The sequence below is a fragment of the Oncorhynchus masou genome, chromosome 15, assembly GCF_036934945.1.
Source record: "Oncorhynchus masou masou isolate Uvic2021 chromosome 15, UVic_Omas_1.1, whole genome shotgun sequence".
Classification (NCBI taxonomy): domain Eukaryota; kingdom Metazoa; phylum Chordata; class Actinopteri; order Salmoniformes; family Salmonidae; genus Oncorhynchus; species Oncorhynchus masou.
The window spans coordinates 71,006,642-71,028,678 of NC_088226.1; the positions used below are offsets into that span (position 1 = coordinate 71,006,642).

General features: G+C 50.2%; 2 protein-coding genes across 2 annotated transcripts in view; both read right to left on the reverse strand.

Moving 5' to 3' along the window:
- Nucleotides 1–22,037, reverse strand: part of eps8l2 (EPS8 signaling adaptor L2) — a 110,264-nt gene that overhangs the window by 56,059 nt on the left and 32,168 nt on the right. Inside the window, exons 2-3 of the mRNA XM_064990327.1 lie at nucleotides 14,546–14,612; nucleotides 12,996–13,042 (exon numbers count right to left, since the gene is read on the reverse strand). Of these exons, the coding sequence (XP_064846399.1) occupies nucleotides 12,996–13,042; nucleotides 14,546–14,580 (82 nt within the window). The 5' untranslated portion in view covers nucleotides 14,581–14,612. The remainder of the gene's footprint in view (nucleotides 1–12,995; nucleotides 13,043–14,545; nucleotides 14,613–22,037) is intronic.
- Nucleotides 16,242–20,097, reverse strand: LOC135556924 (mucin-2-like). The gene is made up of 2 exons (XM_064990328.1): nucleotides 18,365–20,097; nucleotides 16,242–16,671 (listed from the first exon to the last, which is right to left on the reverse strand). Exons 1-2 carry the CDS (start codon nucleotides 20,095–20,097, stop codon nucleotides 16,242–16,244), a joined length of 2,163 nt encoding a protein of 720 aa, XP_064846400.1.

Consider the following 22,037-nt stretch of genomic DNA (forward strand, 5'->3'; position numbering starts at 1 on the left):
GCTGATCCTAGTAAACAACAGGGGGAGGGGGCTGATCCTAGTAAACAACAGGGGGGAGGGGGCTGATCCTAGTAAACAACAGGGGGGGAGGGGACTGATCCTAGTAAACAACAGGGGGAGGGGGCTGATCCTAGTAAACAACAGGGGGAGGGGACTGATCCTAGTAAACAACAGGGGGAGGGGGCTGATCCTAGTAAACAACAGGGGGAGGGGGCTGATCCTAGTAAACAACAGGGGGAGGGGACTGATCCTAGTAAACAACAGGGGGAGGGGACTGATCCTAGTAAACAACAGGGGGAGGGGGCTGATCCTAGTAAACAACAGGGGGAGGGGACTGATCCTAGTAAACAGCAGGGGGAGGGGGCTGATCCTAGTAAACAACAGGGGGAGGGGGCTGATCCTAGTAAACAACAACAGGGGGAGGGGGCTGATCCTAGTAAACAAAAGGGGGAGGGGATGATCCTAGTAAACAACAGGGGGAGGGGGCTGATCCTACTAAACAACAGGGGGAGGGGCTGATCCTAGTAAACAACAGGGAAAGGGGGCTGATCCTAGTAAACAACAGGGGGAGGGGACTGATCCTAGTAAACAACAGGGGGAGGGGGCTGATCCTAGTAAACAACAGGGGGGCTGATCCTAGTAAACAACAGGGGGAGGGGGCTGATCCTAGTAAACAACAGGGGGGGGGGCTGATCCTAGTAAACAACAGGGGGAGGGGGCTGATCCTAGTAAACAACAGGGGGAGGGGGCTGATCCTAGTAAACAACAGGGGGAGGGGGCTGATCCTAGTAAACAAAGGGGGAGGGGGCTGATCCTAGTAAACAACAGGGGAGGGGCTGATCCTAGTAAACAACAGGGGGGAGGGGGGAGGGGCTGATCCTAGTAAACAACAGGGGAGGGGACTGATCCTAGTAAACAACAGGGGGGAGGGGCTGATCCTAGTAAACAACAGGGGGAGGGGGCTGATCCTAGTAAACAACAGGGGGAGGGGACTGATCCTAGTAAACAAAAGGGGGAGGGGCTGATCCTAGTAAACAACAGGGGGAGGGGCTGATCCTAGTAAACAACAGGGGGAGGGGGCTGATCCTAGTAAACAACAGGGGAGGGGGCTGATCCTAGTAAACAACAGGGGGGAGGGGGCTGATCCTAGTAAACAACAGGGGGAGGGGACTGATCCTAGTAAACAAAAGGGGGAGGGGGCTGATCCTAGTAAACAACAGAGGGAGGGGACTGATCCTAGTAAACAACAGGGGGGGGGGGCTGATCCTAGTAAACAACAGGGGAAGGGGGCTTATCCTATTAAACAACAGGTGGTGGGGGCTGATCCTAGTAAACAACAGGGGGGAGGGGGCTGATCCTAGTAAACAACAGGGGGAGGGGCTGATCCTAGTAAACAACAGGGGGAGGGGGCTGATCCTAGTAAACAACAGGGGGAGGGGACTGATCCTAGTAAACAAAAGGGGAGGGGGCTGATCCTAGTAAACAACAGGGGAGGGGGCTGATCCTAGTAAACAACAGGGGGGAGGGGGCTGATCCTAGTAAACAACAGGGGGGAGGGGGCTGATCCTAGTAAACAAAAGGGGGAGGGGGCTGATCCTAGTAAACAACAGGGGGGAGGGGGCTGATCCTAGTAAACAACAGGGGGGAGGGGCTGATCCTAGTAAACAACAGGGGGAGGGGGCTGATCCTAGTAAACAACAGGGGGAGGGGGCTGATCCTAGTAAACAAAAGGGGGAGGGGGATGATCCTAGTAAACAACAGGGGGGGAGGGGCTGATCCTACTAAACAACAGGGGGGAGGGGGCTGATCCTAGTAAACAACAGGGAAAGGGGGGGTGATCCTAGTAAACAACAGGGGGAGGGGACTGATCCTAGTAAACAACAGGGGGAGGGGGCTGATCCTAGTAAACAACAGGGGGGGGGCTGATCCTAGTAAACAACAGGGGGAGGGGGCTGATCCTAGTAAACAACAGGGGGAGGGGGCTGATCCTAGTAAACAACAGGGGAGGGGGCGGATCCTAGTAAACAACAGGGGGAGGGGGCTGATCCTAGTAAACAACAGGGGGGAGGGGGCTGATCCTAGTAAACAACAGGGGGAGGGGGCTGATCCTAGTAAACAACAGAGGGAGGGGACTGATCCTAGTAAACAACAGGGGGAGGGGACTGATCCAAGTAAACAACAGGGGGAGGGGGCTGATCCTAGTAAACAACAAGGGGTGGGGGCTGATCCTAGTAAACAACAGGGGGAGGGGGCTGATCCTAGTAAACAACATTGGGGAGGGGGCTGATCCTAGTAAACAACAGGGGGAGGGGCTGATCCTAGTAAACAACAGGAGGGAGGGGCTGATCCTAGTAAACAACAGAGGGAGGGGACTGATCCTAGTAAACAACAGGGGGGAGGGGACTGATCCAAGTAAACAACAGGGGGAGGGGGCTGATCCTAGTAAACAACAAGGGGTGGGGGCTGATCCTAGTAAACAACAGGGGGAGGGGGCTGATCCTAGTAAACAACAGGGGGAGGGGGCTGATCCTAGTAAACAACAGGGGGAGGGGCCTGATCCAAGTAAACAACAGGGGGAGGGGGGCTGATCCTAGTAAACAACGGGGGGAGGGGCTGATCCTAGTAAACAACAGGGGAGGGGCCTGATCCTAGTAAACAACAGGGGAGGGGCCTGATCCTAGTAAACAACAAGGGGGGGGGGCTGATCCTAGTAAACAACAGGGGGAGGGGCCTGATCCTAGTAAACAACAGGGGAGGGGCCTGATCCTAGTAAACAACAGGGGGAGGGGGCTGATCCTAGTAAACAACAGGGGGAGGGGGCTGATCCTAGTAAACAACAGGGGGAGGGGGATGATCCTGGTAAACAACAGGGGGGAGGGGCTGATCCTAGTAAACAACAGGGGGAGGGGCCTGATCCTAGTAAACAACAGGGGGAGGGGCCTGATCCTAGTAAACAACAGGGGGAGGGGCTGATCCTAGTAAACAACAGGGGGAGGGGGCTGATCCTAGTAAATAACAGGGGGAGGGGGCTGATCCTAGTAAATAACAGGGGGAGGGGCTGATCCTAGTAAACAACAGGGGGAGGGGGCTGATCCTAGTAAACAACAGGGGGAGGGGGCTGATCCTAGTAAACAACAGGGGGGGAGGGGCTGATCCTAGTAAACAACAGGGGGGAAGGGCTGATCCTAGTAAAACAGGGGGAGGGGACAGATCCTAGTAAACAACAGGGGGAGGGGTCTGATCCTAGTAAACAACAGGGGGGGAGGGGCTGATCCTAGTAAACAACAGGGGGAGGGGGCTGATCCTAGTAAACAACAGGGGGGAGGGGACTGATCCATGGTAAACAACAGGTGGGAGGGGACTGATCCATGGTAAACAACAGGTGGGATTGGGCTGATCCTAGTAAACAACAGGTGGGAGGGGGCTGATCCTAGTAAACAACAGGTGGGGAGGGGGCTGATCCTAGTAAACAACAGGGGGAGGGGGCTGATCCTAGAAAACAACAGGGGGAGGGGCTGATCCTAGTAAACAACAGGGGAGGGGACTGATCCTAGTAAACAACAGGGGGAGGGGGCTGATCCTAGTAAACAACAGGGGGAGGGGACTGATCCTAGTAAACAACAGGGGAGGGGGCTGATCCTAGTAAACAACAGGGGAGGGGACTGATCCTAGTAAACAACAGGGGGAGGGGGCTGATCCTAGTAAAACAGGGGGAGGGGACAGATCCTAGTAAACAACAGGGGAGGGGCTGATCCTAGTAAACAACAGGGGGAGGGGCTGATCCTAGTAAACAACAGGGGGAGGGGGCTGATCCTAGTAAACAACAGAGGGAGGGGGCTGATCCTAGTAAACAACAGGGGGGAGGGGGCTGATCCTAGTAAACAACAGGGGGGAGGGGGCTGATCCTAGTAAACAACAGGGGGAGGGGCTGATCCTAGTAAACAACAGGGGGAGGGGCTGATCCTAGTAAACAACAGGGGAGGGGGCTGATCCTAGTAAACAACAGGGGGAGGGGCTGATCCTAGTAAACAACAGGGGGAGGGGCTGATCCTAGTAAACAACAGGGGGGGAGGGGGCTGATCCTAGTAAACAACAGGGGGAGGGGGCTGATCCTAGTAAACAACAGAGGGAGGGGGCTGATCCTAGTAAACAACAGGGGGAGGGGGCTGATCCTAGTAAACAACAGAGGGAGGTGCCTGATCCTAGTAAACAGCAGGGGGGAGGGGGCTGATCCTAGTAAACAACAGGGGGAGGGGGCTGATCCTAGTAAACAACAGGGGGAGGGGGCTGATCCTAGTAAACAACAGGGGGAGGGGGCTGATCCTAGTAAACAACAGGGGGAGGGGGCTGATCCTAGTAAACAACAGGGGGAGGGGGCTGATCCTAGTAAACAACAGGGGGAGGGGGCTGATCCTAGTAAACAGGGGGAGGGGACAGATCCTAGTAAACAACAGGGGGAGGGGCTGATCCTAGTAAACAACAGGGGGAGGGGGCTGATCCTAGTAAACAACAGGGGGAGGGGGCTGATCCTAGTAAACAACAGGGGGAGGGGGCTGATCCTAGTAAACAACAGGGGGAGGGGCTGATCCTAGTAAACAACAGGGGGAGGGGCTGATCCTAGTAAACAACAGGGGGAGGGGCTGATCCTAGTAAACAACAGGGGGGAGGGGCTGATCCTAGTAAACAACAGGGGGAGGGGCTGATCCTAGTAAACAACAGGGGAGGGGCTGATCCTAGTAAACAACAGGGGGAGGGGCTGATCCTAGTAAACAACAGGGGGAGGGGGCTGATCCTAGTAAACAACAGGGGGAGGGGGCTGATCCTAGTAAACAACAGAGGGAGGGGCTGATCCTAGTAAACAACAGGGGAGGGGGCTGATCCTAGTAAACAACAGGGGGAGGGGGCTGATCCTAGTAAACAACAGGGGGGGGGCTGATCCTAGTAAACAACAGGGGGAGGGGACTGATCCTAGTAAACAACAGGGGAGGGGGGCTGATCCTAGTAAACAACAGGGGGGAGGCTGATCCTAGTAAACAACAGGGGAGGGGGCTGATCCTAGTAAACAACAGGGGAGGGGCTGATCCTAGTAAACAACAGGGGGAGGGGGCTGATCCTAGTAAACAACAGGGGGAGGGGGCTGATCCTAGTAAACAACAGGGGGAGGGGGCTGATCCTAGTAAACAACAGGGGGAGGGGGCTGATCCTAGTAAACAACAGGGGGAGGGGGCTGATCCTAGTAAACAACAGGGGAGGGGGCTGATCCTAGTAAACAACAGGGGGAGGGGTCTGATCCTAGTAAACAACAGGGGGGGGGGCTGATCCTAGTAAACAACAGGGGGAGGGGGCTGATCCTAGTAAACAACAGGGGGAGGGGGCTGATCCTAGTAAACAACAGGGGGAGGGGGCTGATCCTAGTAAACAACAGGGGGAGGGGCTGATCCTAGTAAACAACAGGGGAGGGGCTGATCCTAGTAAACAACAGGGGGGAGGGGCTGATCCTAGGGGGGGAGGGGGCTGATCCTAGTAAACAACAGGGGGAGGGGCTGATCCTAGTAAACAACAGGGGAGGGGCTGATCCTAGTAAACAACAGGGGGAGGGGGCTGATCCTAGTAAACAACAGGGGAGGGGGCTGATCCTAGTAAACAACAGGGGAGGGGGGCTGATCCTAGTACAGAGGGAGGGGGCTGATCCTAGTAAACAACAGGGGAGGGGGCTGATCCTAGTAAACAACAGAGGGAGGGGGCTGATCCTAGTAAACAACAGGGGAGGGGACTGATCCTAGTAAACAACAGGGGAGGGGACTGATCCTAGTAAACAACAGAGGGAGGGGGCTGATCCAAGTAAACAACAGGGGAGGTGCCTGATCCTAGTAAACAGCAGGGGGAGGGGGCTGATCCTAGTAAACAACAGGGGAGGGGGCTGATCCTAGTAAACAACAGGGGGAGGGGGCTGATCCTAGTAAACAACAGGGGGAGGGGGCTGATCCTAGTAAACAACAGGGGGAGGGGGCTGATCCTAGTAAACAACAGGGGGAGGGGGCTGATCCTAGTAAACAACAGGGGGAGGGGGCTGATCCTAGTAAACAACAGGGGGAGGGGGCTGATCCTAGTAAACAACAGGGGGATGATCCTAGAAAACAACATATAGAAAGGAATGTGAACAACTGAAACAACAGACAGCTACAAATATGAAAATACATTCAGATAGAAGAGACACGAGAGGAGAGGGAGAGGAAGAAAGAGGAAAGGAAAGAGAGAGAGAGGAGAGGGAGAAAGAGGAAAGGAGAGAGAGGTGAGGGAGAAAGAGGAAAGGAAAGAGAGAGAGGAGGGGCAGAGAGAGGAGAGGGAGAAAGGAAAGGAAAGAGAGAGAGGAGGGGGAGAGAGAGGAGAGGTAGAAAGAGGAAAGGAAAGAGAGAGAGAAAGAGGAAAGGAAAGAGAGAGAAAGAGGAAAGGAAAGGAGAGAGGAGAGGGAGAAAGAGGAAAGGAAAGGAGAGAGAGAGGAGAGGGAGAAAGAGGAAAGGAAAGGAGAGAGAAAGAGGAAAGGAAGAAAGAGGAAAGGAAAGAGAGAGACAGAGAGAGAGACAGAGAGAAAGAAAGAGGAGAGGAGAGAAGAGGGAGAAAGAGGAGAGGAGAGGAGAGGGAGAAATAGGAGAGGAGAAAGAGAGAGGAGGGAGGAGAGAGAGAAAGAGAGGGAAAGAGAGGAGAGAGAGGAGACAGGAGACAGGAAAGAGGTGAGAGAAGAGAGAGAAAGAGAGGAGAGAAGAGGAGAGAGAGGAGACAGGAGACAGGAAAGGGTTGAGAGAAGAGAGAGAAAGAGAGAAGAGAGAGAAAGAGAGGAGACAGGAGAGAGGAAAGAGGCGAGAGGAGAGAAAGAGGAGAGAGGAGAGAAGAGGAGAGGAGTGAGAGAGAGAAGAGAGAAAGAGAGAGAGGAGAGAAAGAAAGAGAGGAGATTGTAAGACAAGAGCAGGAAGAGAAAGTTAGCAGCAGATTTCTGCCTGCAGACACACCTTAGCCCAGGTAGCTATAGTCTACATTACAGTTAACCATGTTACCTGGTGATGACATGCTCTACTCTGTTAAAAAACGTTAAAGTGGAGATACTTCAGGTCGTCTGTGTGTTGTCGTCTGTGTGTTGTCCGAATCCCCAGGCAGGTAGGTCCGAGTGTAGCTCTGCCCTCTCTCTCTCTACCCCTTATACACCCCTCTATCCCTCACTTCTTCCTCCCTCCCTGATGGATGGTTTTGCATAGAGCTTGTCTACCGCTCTACATCACAACAATGATTGGGAGAGAAGGGTTTTTTTTTTTGCATGTGAGAGGAAAGTGACAATGACAGGAGATGGATGATGGCGAGAGAGGACTTCCTCTTCATGTCTACCCTATGGCGAAGACAAAACACCGTACTGTAGATTCATGTCTACCCTACGGCGAAGACAAAACACCATACTGTAGATTCACGTCTACCCTACAGCGAAGACAAAACACCATACTGTAGATTCATGTCTACCCTATGGCGAAGACAAAACACCATACTGTAGATTCATGTCTACCCTATGGCGAAGACAAAACACCATACTGTAGATTCATGTCTACCCTATGGCGAAGACAAAACACCATACTGTAGATTCATGTCTACCCTATGGCGAAGACAAAACACCATACTGTAGATTCATGTCTACCCTATGGCAAAGACAAAACACCATACTGTAGATTCATGTCTACCCTATGGCGAAGACAAAACACCATACTGTAGATTCATGTCTACCCTATGGCGAAGACAAAACACCATACTGTAGATTCATGTCTACCTTACGGCGAAGACAAAACACCATACTGTAGATTCATGTCTACCCTATGGCGAAGACAAAACACCATACTGTAGATTCATGTCTACCCTATGGCGAAGACAAAACACCATACTGTAGATTCATGTCTACCCTATGGCGAAGACAAGACACCATACTGTAGATTCATGTCTACCCTATGGCGAAGACAAAACACCGTACTGTAGATTCATGTCTACCCTATGGCGAAGACAAAACACCATACTGTAGATTCATGTCTACCCTATGGCGAAGACAAGACACTATACTGTAGATTCATGTCTACCCTATGGCGAAGACAAGACACTATACTGTAGATTCATGTCTACCCTATGGCGAAGACAAAACACTATACTGTAGATTCATGTCTACCCTATGGCGAAGACAAGACACTATACTGTAGATTCATGTCTACCCTATGGTGAAGACAAAACACTATACTGTAGATTCATGTCTACCTTACGGCGAAGACAAGACACCATACTGTAGATTCATGTCTACCCTATGGTGAAGACAAAACACTATACTGTAGATTCACGTCTACCCTATGGCGAAAACAAGACATCCTATGTATTGGACAAACAGCGATTATCAATAACACACTATACTGTAGATTCAACAAGCCTACTCTATGAAGAGGCATATCCTATACATTCAATATACAGCTTTGTCTCTACCTGATAGGTCCATTAAACAGCTTTGTCTCTACCTGATAGGTCCATTAAACAGCTTTGTCTCTACCTGATAGGTCCATTAAACAGCTTTGTCTCTACCTGATAGGTCCATTAAACAGCTTTGTCTCTACCTTAGAGATTTTACAAACCAAGTCTCTCTGAATATCACACATGCATACAGTATTGTCCCTGGCCATCCTGTTGGCCACCCTGCTGGCCACCCTGCTGGTCACCCTGCTGGCCACCCTGCTGGCCACCCTACAGAGAGAAGGTGTCTCTAACAGTTACCATCTGCTACGCGATCTCACTCACCATCCAACGAGCCAAAGAACCGTTAGAAAATAGCCTCACTCTATACCACCACAGGGTTCCACTGAAAGGTCTTCCTCTGTTCTTCATCAACAGTTCCTTAGAACAACATCAGTGAAAGGTCTTCCTCTGTTCTTCATCAACCGTAGAACACCATCAGTGAAAGGTCTTCCTCTGTTCTTCATCAACAGTTCCTTAGAACACCATCAGTGAAAGGTCTTCCTCTGTTCTTCATCAACAGTAGAACACCATCAGTGAAAGGTCTTCCTCTGTTCTTCATCAACAGTTCCTTAGAACACCATCAGTGAAAGGTCTTCCTCTGTTCTTCATCAACAGTTCCTTAGAACACCATCAGTGAAAGGTCTTCCTCTGTTCTTCATCAACCGTAGAACACCATCAGTGAAAGGTCTTCCTCTGTTCTTCATCAACCGTAGAACAACATCAGTGAAAGGTCTTCCTCTGTTCTTCATCAACAGTTCCTTAGAACACCATCAGTGAAAGGTCTTCCTCTGTTCTTCATCAACAGTTCCTTAGAACACCATCAGTGAAAGGTCTTCCTCTGTTCTTCATCAACAGTTCCTTAGAACACCATCAGTGAATTCCGTAGCAACATAAGACCGTGACAAACAGTAGCACAAGATGTCTTGAAATTTAACAAATTCTGTCACGTCTTTAATATCCGTTTTTTTTTTTTTAGGGCATCAACATCACAGATGATTTTTAAGTGATTCTGTCCACAGTTGGGAGAGAAAAAAAACATGAATATTGGAACTTAAACCAACGGAACTTATACCAGTATACCAACAAGGAAACACTGAATGGTGTTCAGGTTGTTCTTCTGGGGTCCAGGGCTGCTGGGCTGTTCAATGGCAGACAGGCTGGAAAGGTTGGAAGCAGACCGTGGGTTCAATCTCTATTTGAAATCATTTAAAATACGTGAGCGGGGCTTGATTGAGCTTGCCAGGTGCAATGGAACTAATGAAATAGTTACAAAAGTGCAAACCCCGCCCACCTGATACTCCAGGCAGGCTAAAGCATAAGATCAACGTTTTTGAAAAGATTTCAAATAGTATTTGAACCCAGGTCTGGTTGGAAGGTGATGCAGGAGGGGGACCAGTGAGCTCAAAACAAAGGCAGGTTGGGAAGGGAATGGGTGGGGTCGAGACAGACGGACAAGGACACACACACACACACACACACACACACAAGGGCGTATCACACGCATGCACACAAGGGAGAAAAAAGACATACACAAAACACACACACACAAAACATACACAAAACACACACACACTGTCCCTCTCATTCCTCATCAATGGCTCTTTTATCCAACATGGCTGCCAGACATGAATGTGACTCCACACCCTGTTCCAACCACAGTCTAATAACAGGCACACCCAGACTGGACCGGACCAGACCATGAACCCTGCCTGCTAAGGTAACAGTATGTGTATATTTAGACACACACACACACACACACACACACACACACACACACACACACACACACACACACACACACACACACACACACACGGATACATGCAAACACACACACACACAAACACACACAAGCCTCCACACAAATGCGTGCAGTTCATAGTAGCCCACACCTTTTAAACCCCTCTCCTCAACCAGGTGGAGGAGCACGTTTTGACAATGCATTTAGAATTGTGTATATAACGGACGGACGGACCCCTTCACAGCACCACCCCACAGCCACACCACCCACAGATCCCCAGGACCAATGCTGATCTACCATGTCAATCAGAATGCATTCTGGGATCCCCAGGACCAACGCTGATCTACCATATCAATCAGAATGCATTCTGGGATCCCAGGACCAACGCTGATCTACCATATCAATCAGAATGCATTCTGGGATCCCAGGACCAACGCTGATCTACCATATCAATCAGAATGCATTCTGGGATCCCAGGACCAACGCTGATCTACCATATCAATCAGAATGCATTCTGGGATCCCAGGACCAACGCCGATCTACCATATCAATCAGAATGCATTCTGGGATCCCAGGACCAACGCTGATCTACCATATCAATCAGAATGCATTCTGGGATCCCAGGACCAACGCCGATCTACCATATCAATCAGAATGCTATGCACTAACAGAGAGCAGCATGAGCAGGGACTGGGTCATACCATAACACCGCTCTGCTCACCAGACTTGGGTTTAAATATTATTTTAAATAATTTCAAGTACTCTATCGGTGCTTATTAAACTTGCCTGGTACCAATGGTGAAAAATTAAAGTACAAATACCCCCCCACCCCGAAAAAAAGACTTCAGTAGTACTTTCAAGTATTATTACTGAAATACTTTACACCACTGCCTGGTACAGATCTCGGAACACGCCTGACACTCCAGGCTACATTAAACGATACAAGCATTTTAAAAGATTTCGAGTAGTATTTGAACCCAGATCTCCTCGACTCTGCTCACTCCCCCTGACAAGCAGGGCTTCCTGTCAGTCAAATGGACCATTGCTATGATTTGAATCAATTACTATGCTGGATAGATCTTTAAAGTTCAAGGGGCGGCAGGGTAGCCTAGTGGTTAGAGCGTTGGACTAGTAACCGAAAGGTTGCAAGTTCGAATCCCCGAGCTGACAAGGTACAAAATCTGTCGTTCTGCCCCTGAACAGGCAGTTAATCCACTGTTCCCAGGCCGTCATTGAAAATAAGAATTTGTTCTTAACTGACTTGCCTAGTAAAATAAAGGTTAAAAGAAAAAAAAAAAGTTTAAAAAGGTATTAAAACAGGACAATAGTCCAATAAATACTCGACAATCCCTAAAGGGGATATCTGGGATGTATTTTAAACCAATCCCTAAAGGGGATATCTGGGATGTATTTTAAACCAATCCCTAAAGGGGATATCTGGGATGTATTTTAAACCAATCCCTAAAGGGGATATCTGGGATGTATTTTAAACCAATCCCTAAAGGGGATATCTGGGATGTATTTTAAACCAATATCTAACCAGGTATTTTAATGATGGTCCCGTATGACCAGGTATGTGATGTGTGTATAATGACTGATAACAGAATACTACTAAGAGGCTACAGGTAGATAACGCTGAGGAGCGAGTATATGAAAACACTTACATTATATAACATTCCAGTTCACATTGTCTCTCTCTCTCACACACACACACACACACAGTAGTAAACACGTTACCATGTGTCCTTGTCACAAAAACACAGAAAAAAAACAGACACTTCGGGTGCTTTCGTAAATTCAGTCTGGTCATCTACTCCGATTTCAGAGCACTCTCATCTGAGTGTGCAGAATAACTGATGAATTCGCTTAACCTCCGTGGAATATGGCCGTTGTCAGTAAACCTCAGTAAACTCATCAGCCAGAGCATCCGGTCTGAAAACGAAACGGACAATCTGGCAGCACAGTTACAGTCACCAACTCTCTGGATAACAGGAAAACAGCCTAACCAGCTCTGCTAAGAAAAGTCATGTTCAGTGAGCTTTTCTCTCTCACTTAGATGTCTGGAAGTAGCTAGCAAGCTAGCTTGACTGCTGTTGTAAGTACATTCAGATCGACCCTTAAAGAGATGGGCGGGGTTAAGGCTTAAGAGGGTGTGAACCTTTAAAGAGATGGGCGGGGCTAAGGCTTAAGAGGGTGTCAACACTTAAAGAGATGGGCGGGGCTAAGGCTTAAGAGGGTGTGAACCCTTAAAGAGATGGGCGGGGCTAAGGCTTAAGAGGGTGTGAACCCTTAAAGAGATGGGCGGGGCTAAGGCTTAAGAGGGTGTGAACCCTTAAAGAGATGGGCGGGGCTAAGGCGGAAGAGGGTGTCAACCCTTGGAGATGGGCGGGGCTAAGGCTGAAGAGGGTGTGAACGATGCTGAATGGGTGGAGACAAAGTAGAGCTCTCCAGTAGGTGTGTCAAAAATATTGGTTTAAAAAACGTTGATCAACATTCAAAGCAGAATTACTTTCCCATTGTTGCTCAAATGCAGTGTATGATAAACCATTATATAGCTCTGAGTCTCTACTTTTATCCAATGTAATAAGAAATAAAAACAAATTTCAAATGTTGCTACATAAGACAAATTTGAGCCGGTCGGTCACATATTAACATACAGTCAGTAGTAAACCCGTTCCCCCTGTGTCCGTGTGTCTCTCACACACACACACACACATCCATATCTTACCATATAGAGCCTTGGCGCTAATCTTGCTGTCAGATCTGGCCACCCCACTGCAGAGAGAGGAAGAGCAGGAGGAAGAGGAGGAGGAGGGGTTACCAGGGTTACGTAGTCTGCCCTTCATCGCTTCTCCTATTTTTTTTCTCAAACTCATCCAAAATGTCACCAGTGTACTACAAACACTATCGATCACGAGTCAGTCGCACTACACACTCACACTGGGCGACAGTGAGTAAGAGTTTCCAGACAGGACTGGAAGAGATTAGTGCTGAGATTCTGAGCATATGGCCCAGAGAGAGAGAGAAGAGGCATGGAGAACAGGGAGAGAGAAGGAGAGCAAGAGACAGAGAGAGAGAGAGAGAGAGAGAGAGAGAGAGAGCAGAGAGGTGAGAGAGAGAGAGACAGAGAGAGAGACAGAGGCATGGAGAACAGGGAGAGAAGGAGAAAGAGGCATGGAGAACAGGGAGAGAGAGAGGAGAGAAGAGAGAGAGAGAGAGAGAGAGAGAGAGGTGAGAGAGAGAGAGAGAGAGAGAGACAGAGAGAGAGAAGAGGCATGGAGAACAGGGAGAGAGAAGGAGAGCAAGAGAGAGAGAGAGAGAGCGCGAGAGAGAGAGAGAGAGAGAGAGAGAGAGAGAGAGAGAGACAGGAGAGAGAAGAGACAGAGAACAGGGAGAGAGAAGGAGAGCAAGAGACAGAGAGAGAGAGAGAGAGAGAGAGAGAGAGAGAGAGAGAGAGAGAGAGAGACAGAGAGAGAGAAGAGGCATGGAGAACAAGGAGAGAGAAGGAGAGCAAGAGACAGAGAGAGAGAGAGAGAGAGAGAGAGAGAGGAGAGCAAGAGACAGAGAGAGAGAGAGAGCAGAGAGATGAGAGAGAGAGAGAGAGAGAGAGAGAGAGAGAGAGAGAGAGAGAGACAGAGAGAGAGAGAGAGAGAGAGGGCAGAGAGAGAGAGAGAGGGAGAGAGAGAGAAAAAGAGAGAGTGGAGGCATGGGCCGCGGCGGGAAGGAGAGAGAGAGGAGGCGTGGGTCACGGGTAGAGAGGGAGTGAGAGGAGGTGTGGGTCACGGGTAGAGTAAGAGAGAGAGAGGGGGGGTGGGCATGGGGCACATGGGGAGAGAGAGAGGGGGGGCGTGGGGCACATGGAGAGAGAGAGGTAGAGAGAGAGAGAGAGAGAGAGAGGGAGAGAGTGAGGGGGGTGGGTGGGGCACATGGAGAGAGAGCGGGAGAGAGGGAGAGAGTGAGGGGGTGCGTGGGGCACATGGAGAGAGAGATAGCGAGAGAGAGAGAGAGAGAGAGAAAGAGAGAGAGGGAGAGAGAGGGGGTGGCACATGGAGAGAGAGAGGGAAAGAGAGAGGAAAGCTGGAGCCAGGAACCCAGGGAAAGCAAACATGCAACAGAGACAGAAACAGAGGTTTCTCTGTCCTCCAGGAGTCCCTGACCCACACCCAGTCTGACATAAAATCACTAACCTAGTATATCTCACCGTGTTTAACTAGAAGTCTGGGAAAGGGCATCTATTAAAAGATGGAAAATGGATGTGTGTGTGCGTGTGTCACTCACTTGGCCTGCCTTATCGGAGGTCCCAGGATACTCATGATCTAAGACATCAGCCGGAGAACAAGAGAGGCTGAGAGGAGAGAGAAATTACATGTTTGTTTACTAAACCGAGCCTAGAAATTCTATACATGATATATATATATATATATATATATAGACATCTAAAACAATCAACATTGGTTACACAACCGTAACGTAACGTCTCACTTAAACATTGACAGAATCAAATCCAAGTTTATTGGTACAGAGATTTGCAGATGTTATCGCAGCAAAATGCATTGTGTTCCTTTCTCCAACAGTGCAGTAATATCTAACAATGCTTGTGTTCCTGGCTCCAACAGTGCAGTAATTTCTAACTAATTGCTTTTGTTCCTGGCTCCAACAGGGCAGTAATATCTAACTAAATGCTTGTGTTCCTAGCTCCAACAGTACAGTAATATCTAACTAAATGCTTGTGTTCCTAGCTCCAACAGTGCAGTAATATCTAACTAAATGCTTGTGTTCCTAGCTCCAACAGTACAGTAGTATCTAACTAAATGCTTGTGTTCCTAGCTCCAACAGTACAGTAGTATCTAACTAAATGCTTGTGTTCCTGGCTCCAACAGGGCAGTAGTATCTAACTAAATGCTTGTGTTCATAGCTCCAACAGTACAGTAGTATCTAACTAAATGCTTGTGTTCATAGCTCCAACAGTACAGTAGTATCTAACTAAATGCTTGTGTTCCTAGCTCCAACAGTACAGTAGTATCTAACTAAATGCTTGTGTTCCTAGCTCCAACTGTACAGTAGTATCTAACTAAATGCTTGTGTTCATAGCTCCAACAGTACAGTAGTATCTAACTAAATGCTTGTGTTCCTAGTTCCAGCAGTGCAGTAATATCTAACTAAATGCTTGTGTTCCTAGCTCCAACTGTACAGTAGTATCTAACTAAATGCTTGTGTTCCTGGCTCCAACAGTTCAGTAGAGAACTTTTTAGGTTGTCAGCGATGTGCACGCTAAGGAACTTGAAAGACTTTGACACTCCCCAATGCAGCCCCTGTTGATGGGGGTGTGCTCTCTCTGCAGTCTGCTGTAGGTCCACGATCAACTCCTTCGTTTTGTTGACGTTGAGGGAGAGGCTATTTTCCTGGCACCACTCCGCCAGGGCCCTCACCTCCTCCCTGTCGTCTTAAGTTTCTGTCTATAAGTGGGCGAGGAGTAGAATGGAGGAATGATCTGATTTTTTAGAAGGGAGGGCCTTGTAGCTATCCAGGAAGGAGCAGTAGCAATGACCCTCAATGCGAGTGTAGCACAGGAGACGAGTTGATAGAATTTCGGTAGCATTTTCCTCAGATTTCCGTGTGGTTCAGATGATAGAGCATAGTGCTTGCAACGCCAGGGTTGTAGGTTCGAATCCCATGGGGGACCAGTACTACTGCAAAGTTGGCTAAGAGCTAGAACCAGGGCGACCGTTTCACAACTTGAAAATTGTAGTTGTTGTGGGGAATGGCTCAGAGCGCTGTTGGTGGCTCAGAGCGTTGTTGCTGGGTGGGTCAGAGTGCTGTTGGTGGGTGTGGGTCAGAGTGTTGTTGGTGGGTGTGGGTCAGAGTGCTGTTGGTGGGTGGGTCAGAGTGCTGTTGGTGGGTGTGGGTCAGAGTGCTGTTGGTGGGTGTGGGTCAGAGTGCTGTTGGTGGGTGGGTGGGTGTTGGTGGGGGTGGGTCAGAGTGCTGTTGGTGGGTGTGGGTCAGAGTGCTGTTGGTGGGGGTGGGTGGGCTGTTGGTGGGTCAGAGTGTTGGTGGGGGTGTTGCTGGGTGGGGGTGGGTCAGAGTGCTGTTGGTGGGTCAGAGTGTGTGGGGGTGGCTCAGAGTGCTGTTGGGGGGGTGGGTCAGAGTGTTGTTGGTGGGGGTGGGTCAGAGTGTTGTTGGTGGGGAGTGTTGTTGGTGGGGGTGGGTCAGAGTGTTGTTGGTGGGGGTGGGTCAGAGTGTTGCTGTTGGTGGGGGTGGGTGTTGGTGGGTGTGGGTCAGAGTGTTGCTGCTGTTGGTGGGGTGGGTCAGAGTGTTGCTGTTGGTGGGGGTGGGTCAGAGTGTTTGGTGGGTGTGGGTCTGTGGGGGGGTGGGTCAGAGTGCTGTTGGTGGGGTGGGTCAGAGTGCTGTTGGTGGGTGTGGGTCAGAGTGCTGTTGGTGGGTGTGGGTCAGAGTTTGTTGGGGTCAGAGTGTTGTTGGTGGGGTGGGTCAGAGTGTTGTTGGTGGGGGTGGGTCAGAGTGCTGTTGGTGTGGGTCAGAGTGCTGTTGGTGGGGGTGGGTCAGAGTGCTGTTGGTGGGGGTGGGTCAGAGCGCTGTTGGTGGGGGTGGGTCAGAGCGTTGTTGGTGGGGGTGGGTCAGAGTGCTGTTGGTGGGGGTGGGTCACAGTGCTGTTGGTGGGGGTGGGTCACAGTGCTGTTGGTGGGGGTGGGTCACAGTGCTGTGGGTGGGTCAGAGTGTTGTTGGTGGGGGCTCAGAGTGTGTTGGTGGGGGTGGCTCAGAGTGTTGTTGGTGGGTGGGTCAGAGTGTTGTTGGTGGGAGGGTCAGACAGAAGCTGTATTTTTGTATTATTGACAACAAATCACAGTAAGTTATTTAATTGTTACTCAGAAATGATTTGATATTGAGATAAAATAATTGACATCTGCATTTTTTATAACAGCCTTTTAAATGCATTTACTTATCTAACAAGGATATAAAAAGGACAGTAGAGCAATGACTCTTTATCTCTTGTTAGCAGTGGTGTATAAAAAAAATAATAATAAAAAAAAAAAAAAAAAAAGCTAAATAAGAACTTTTTTTTTTCAAATCGGTGACGTTCCTTGTTCTTGAGACCTCCTCAAGACAGTCAGTAGTTCCCGTAATCATGCAATGTCTAATGTGTCTCCGTCTAATGACACCATTAATAATGGTGTCATTAGTAAAGGATGACTGTGTAAAACTGTCTGGATATTAGATGGCCTGATCCCTGATCTGTGTAATGCTGCAAAATCACCATAGGAGTTGGCAAGACAAAACAAACAGATCTGGACAAAGATAATATTAAAGGCCCATTCAGTCAAAAATGTGATTCTCACTTTTAATATATATAAAGTATTGTTACGTTATGATTTTGGAATAATATTCCGTGAAATTGTGAAAATTATGATAATGTCCTTTTAAGAGCTTTTTAGAGCTGTTTGAAAAGCCTCCGGGCCTGGCATCCATCTTTACTCACACCTGGACTTCATTGCTTACCATTTATCTAGCGCTCTGTTCCATCAGTCATCAGGTTGTAATTGTTTGTGTTTCCATGACATCCAGACGCTTCTCTTGTTTTGTACCGGTCTTTGTTTGTTTGTTTTCTTCATTAAACCTACTAACTGCACCTTCTTCCTGACTCCCTGTGTCTATGTTACAGGTGTCTGCTTCACACTGCACTTTTGAGTTTCATCCAGTAACTTTTTAAATCCCCATTTTGTATTTTTGTGGGGGAAAAAATACCAACTTTTTTTTTTTTTTTCACAAGAAGAGGATTATTTTCACTCTACTCTTCCCTTCCTTTTTTAAATCGTTGTTTACCTGAGTAGCCTTCTCCTCTAAGCATCTCTTTATATTAGCTTGTGCTATATTGATTACAACTGAGAGCCCAGGGTAGATCTGATGTCACTTGTTGGTTACTAGCTGCTACTATTAAGTGCTTGACTGACTGGTCAGGTACTGGCTCAGTCTACCTGTCAGCGGGGTGTCCATATGGTATAGGTATTACCAAGTAGAAGGGCTCTGATTGGGTCCTACCCTTTCAGGCCCTGGTCAAAAAGTACTGTATATAGGGAATAGTACTGCATCGGGCTGAGGCAACAACGGGCTGAGGTGAGGTAACAATGGGCTGAGGTGAGGTAACAACGGGCTGAGGCAACAACGGGCTGAGGTGGGGTAACAACGGGCTGAGGTGAGGTAACAACGGGCTGAGGTGAGGTAACAACGGGCTGAGGTGAGGTAACAACGGGCTGAGGTGAGGTAACAACGGGCTGAGGTGGGGTAACAACGGGCTGAGGTGAGGTAACAACTGGCTGAGGTGAGGTAACAACGGGCTGAGGTGGGGTAACAACTGGCTGAGGTGAGGTAACAACGGGCTGAGGTGGGGTAACAACGGGCTGAGGTAACAACTGGCTGAGGTGAGGTAACAACGGGCTGAGGTGAGGTAACAACTGGCTGAGGTGAGGTAACAACGGGCTGAGGTGAGGTAACAACGGGCTGAGGTGGGGTAACAACGGGCTGAGGTAACAACGGGCTGAGGTGGGGTAACAACGGGCTGAGGTGAGGTAACAACGGGCTGAGGTGTGGGAACAACGGGCTGAGGTGAGGTAACAACGGGCTGAGGTGGGGTAACAACTGGCTGAGGTGAGGTAACAACGGGCTGAGGTGAGGTAACAACTGGCTGAGGTGAGGTAACAACGGGCTGAGGTGAGGTAACAACTGGCTGAGGTAACAACGGGCTGAGGTAACAACGGGCTGAGGTGGGGTAACAACGGGCTGAGGTGAGGTAACAACGGGCTGAGGTGGGGTAACAACTGGCTGAGGTGAGGTAACAACTGGCTGAGGTAACAACGGGCTGAGGTGGGGTAACAACGGGCTGAGGTGAGGTAACAACTGGCTGAGGTGAGGTAACAACTGGCTGAGGTAACAACGGGCTGAGGTAACAACGGGCTGAGGTGAGGTAACAACGGGCTGAGGTAACAACGGGCTGAGGTAACAACGGGCTGAGGTGGGGTAACAACTGGCTGAGGTGAGGTAACAACTGGCTGAGGTAACAACGGGCTGAGGTGGGGTAACAACGGGCTGAGGTAACAACGGGCTGAGGTGAGGTAACAACGGGCTGAGGTAACAACGGGCTGAGGTAACAACGGGCTGAGGTGAGGTAACAACTGGCTGAGGTGAGGTAACAACTGGCTGAGGTAACAACGGGCTGAGGTGGGGTAACAACGGGCTGAGGTGAGGTAACAACTGGCTGAGGTGAGGTAACAACTGGCTGAGGTAACAACGGGCTGAGGTGGGGTAACAACTGGCTGAGGTAACAACGGGCTGAGGTAACAACGGGCTGAGGTAACAACGGGCTGAGGTGAGGTAACAACGGGCTGAGGTGGGGTAACAACGGGCTGAGGTAACAACGGGCTGAGGTAACAACGGGCTGAGGTAACAACGGGCTGAGGTAACAACGGGCTGAGGTGAGGTAACAACTGGCTGAGGTAACAACGGGCTGAGGTAACAACTGGCTGAGGTAACAACGGGCTGAGGTAACAACGGGCTGAGGTGGGGTAACAACTGGCTGAGGTAACAACGGGCTGAGGTAACAACGGGCTGAGGTGAGGTAACAACTGGCTGAGGTAACAACGGGCTGAGGTAACAACGGGCTGAGGTGGGGTAACAACGGGCTGAGGTGAGGTAACAACGGGCTGAGGTAACAACGGGCTGAGGTGAGGTAACAACTGGCTGAGGTAACAACGGGCTGAGGTAACAACGGGCTGAGGTGAGGTAACAACGGGCTGACAAGCTCTCCCAGTGCCTGCTTCCATCTACAACAAGACACAGACTGTGAGGATATTAATAGCCATTAAAACTGTGTCGGAGGAGCAACAAGGAGCAGGAGAGGCGCTGGAGCTTATCTAGATACAGCTTATCTAGATATCTATATAATACCATAGCAGATTACACAAACAAAGTATGCATACCAAATGGAACCTTGTTCCCTGTATAGTGTCCTCCTTTTGATGCAGAGTCCTTTGAACTATATAGGGAATAGGGTGCCATTTGGGACGAAAGCCATGACCAATAGGTGAATGAGAGTATGAGGCCTGGGAGACTATAGCAGAGTGACTAGGTAGTGTTTAATTCAACACTTCCTCTTTCCGCTCTTATCTCTCCTCTCTCCCATTGTTCCGGATAGCCAGGTGCTGGCAGGAGACTAGGTTTCAGGGCAGGAGGGAGGGGGGATGAGAGAGGGGCAGGGAGGGAGGGAGGGGATGAGAGAGGGGCAGGGAGGGAGGGAGGGAGGGGATGAGAGAGATGGATGGAGGATGTGGATGGGAGCATGCTCCCTCTGCTGTCGCCTGAAGTCCACGATTAGCTCCTTTGTTTTGTTGACGTTGAGAGGGAGGTTAGTTTCCTGGCACCACTCTCCAAGGGCCCTCACCTCCTCCCTGTAGGCTGTCTTGTCATTGTCGGTAATCAGGCCTACCACTGTTGTGTTGTCTGCAAACTTGATGATTGATTTGGAGACATGCGTGGCCACGCACTCCTAGGTGAACATGGAGTACCGGTTGGAGGTTCTGCGAAGCGGAGGTGTAAATTCCTACCGTCACCACCTGGGGGCGACCCGTCAGGAAGTCCAGGACCCAGTTGCACAGATTCCTACCGTCACCACCTGGGGGCGACCCGTCAGGGAGTCCAGGACCCAGTTGCACAGATTCCTACCGTCATCACCTGGGGGCAACCCGTCAGGAAGTCCAGGACCCAGTTGCACAGATTCCTACCGTCACCACCTGGGGGCAACCCGTCAGGAAGTCCAGGACCCAGTTGCACAGATTCCTACCGTCACCACCTGGGGGTCCCGTCAGGAAGTCCAGGACCCAGTTGCACAGATTCCTACAGTCACCACCTGGGGCGACCCGTCAGGAAGTCCAGGACCCAGTTGCACAGATTCCTACCGTCACCACCTGGGGCGACCCGTCAGGAAGTCCAGGACCCAGTTGCACAGATTCCTACCGTCACCACCTGGGGGCGACACGTCAGGAAGTCCAGGACCCAGTTGCACAGATTCCCACCGTCACCACCTGGGGGCGACCCGTCAGTTGCAAGTCCAGGACCCAGGACCCAGTTGCACAGATTCCTACCGTCACCACCTGGGGGCACCCGTCAGGAAGTCCAGGACCCAGTTGCACAGATTCCTACCGTCACCACCTGGGGGCGACCCGTCAGGAAGTCCAGGACCCAGTTGCACAGATTCCTACCGTCACCACCTGGGGGCGACCCGTCAGGAAGTCCAGGACCCAGTTGCACAGATTCCTACCGTCACCACCTGGGGGCGACCCGTCAGGAAGTCCAGGACCCAGTTGCACAGATTCCTACCGTCACCACCTGGGGCGACCCGTCAGGAAGTCCAGGACCCAGTTGCACAGATTCCTACCGTCACCACCTGGGGGCGACCCGTCAGGAAGTCCAGGACCCAGTTGCACAGATTCCTACCGTCACCACCTGGGGCGACCCGTCAGAAGTCCAGGACCCAGTTGCACAGATTCCTACCGTCCAGGACCCAGTTGCACAGATTCCTACCGTCACCACCTGGGGGTGACCCGTCAGGAAGTCCAGGACCCAGTTGCACAGATTCCTACCGTCACCACCTGGGGGCGACCCGTCAGGGAGTCCAGGACCCAGTTGCACAGGGCAAAGGTTCAAACCCAGGGCCTCGAGCTTAACGATGAACTTCGAGGGGGTAATTTTTATTTTTCCTTTATTT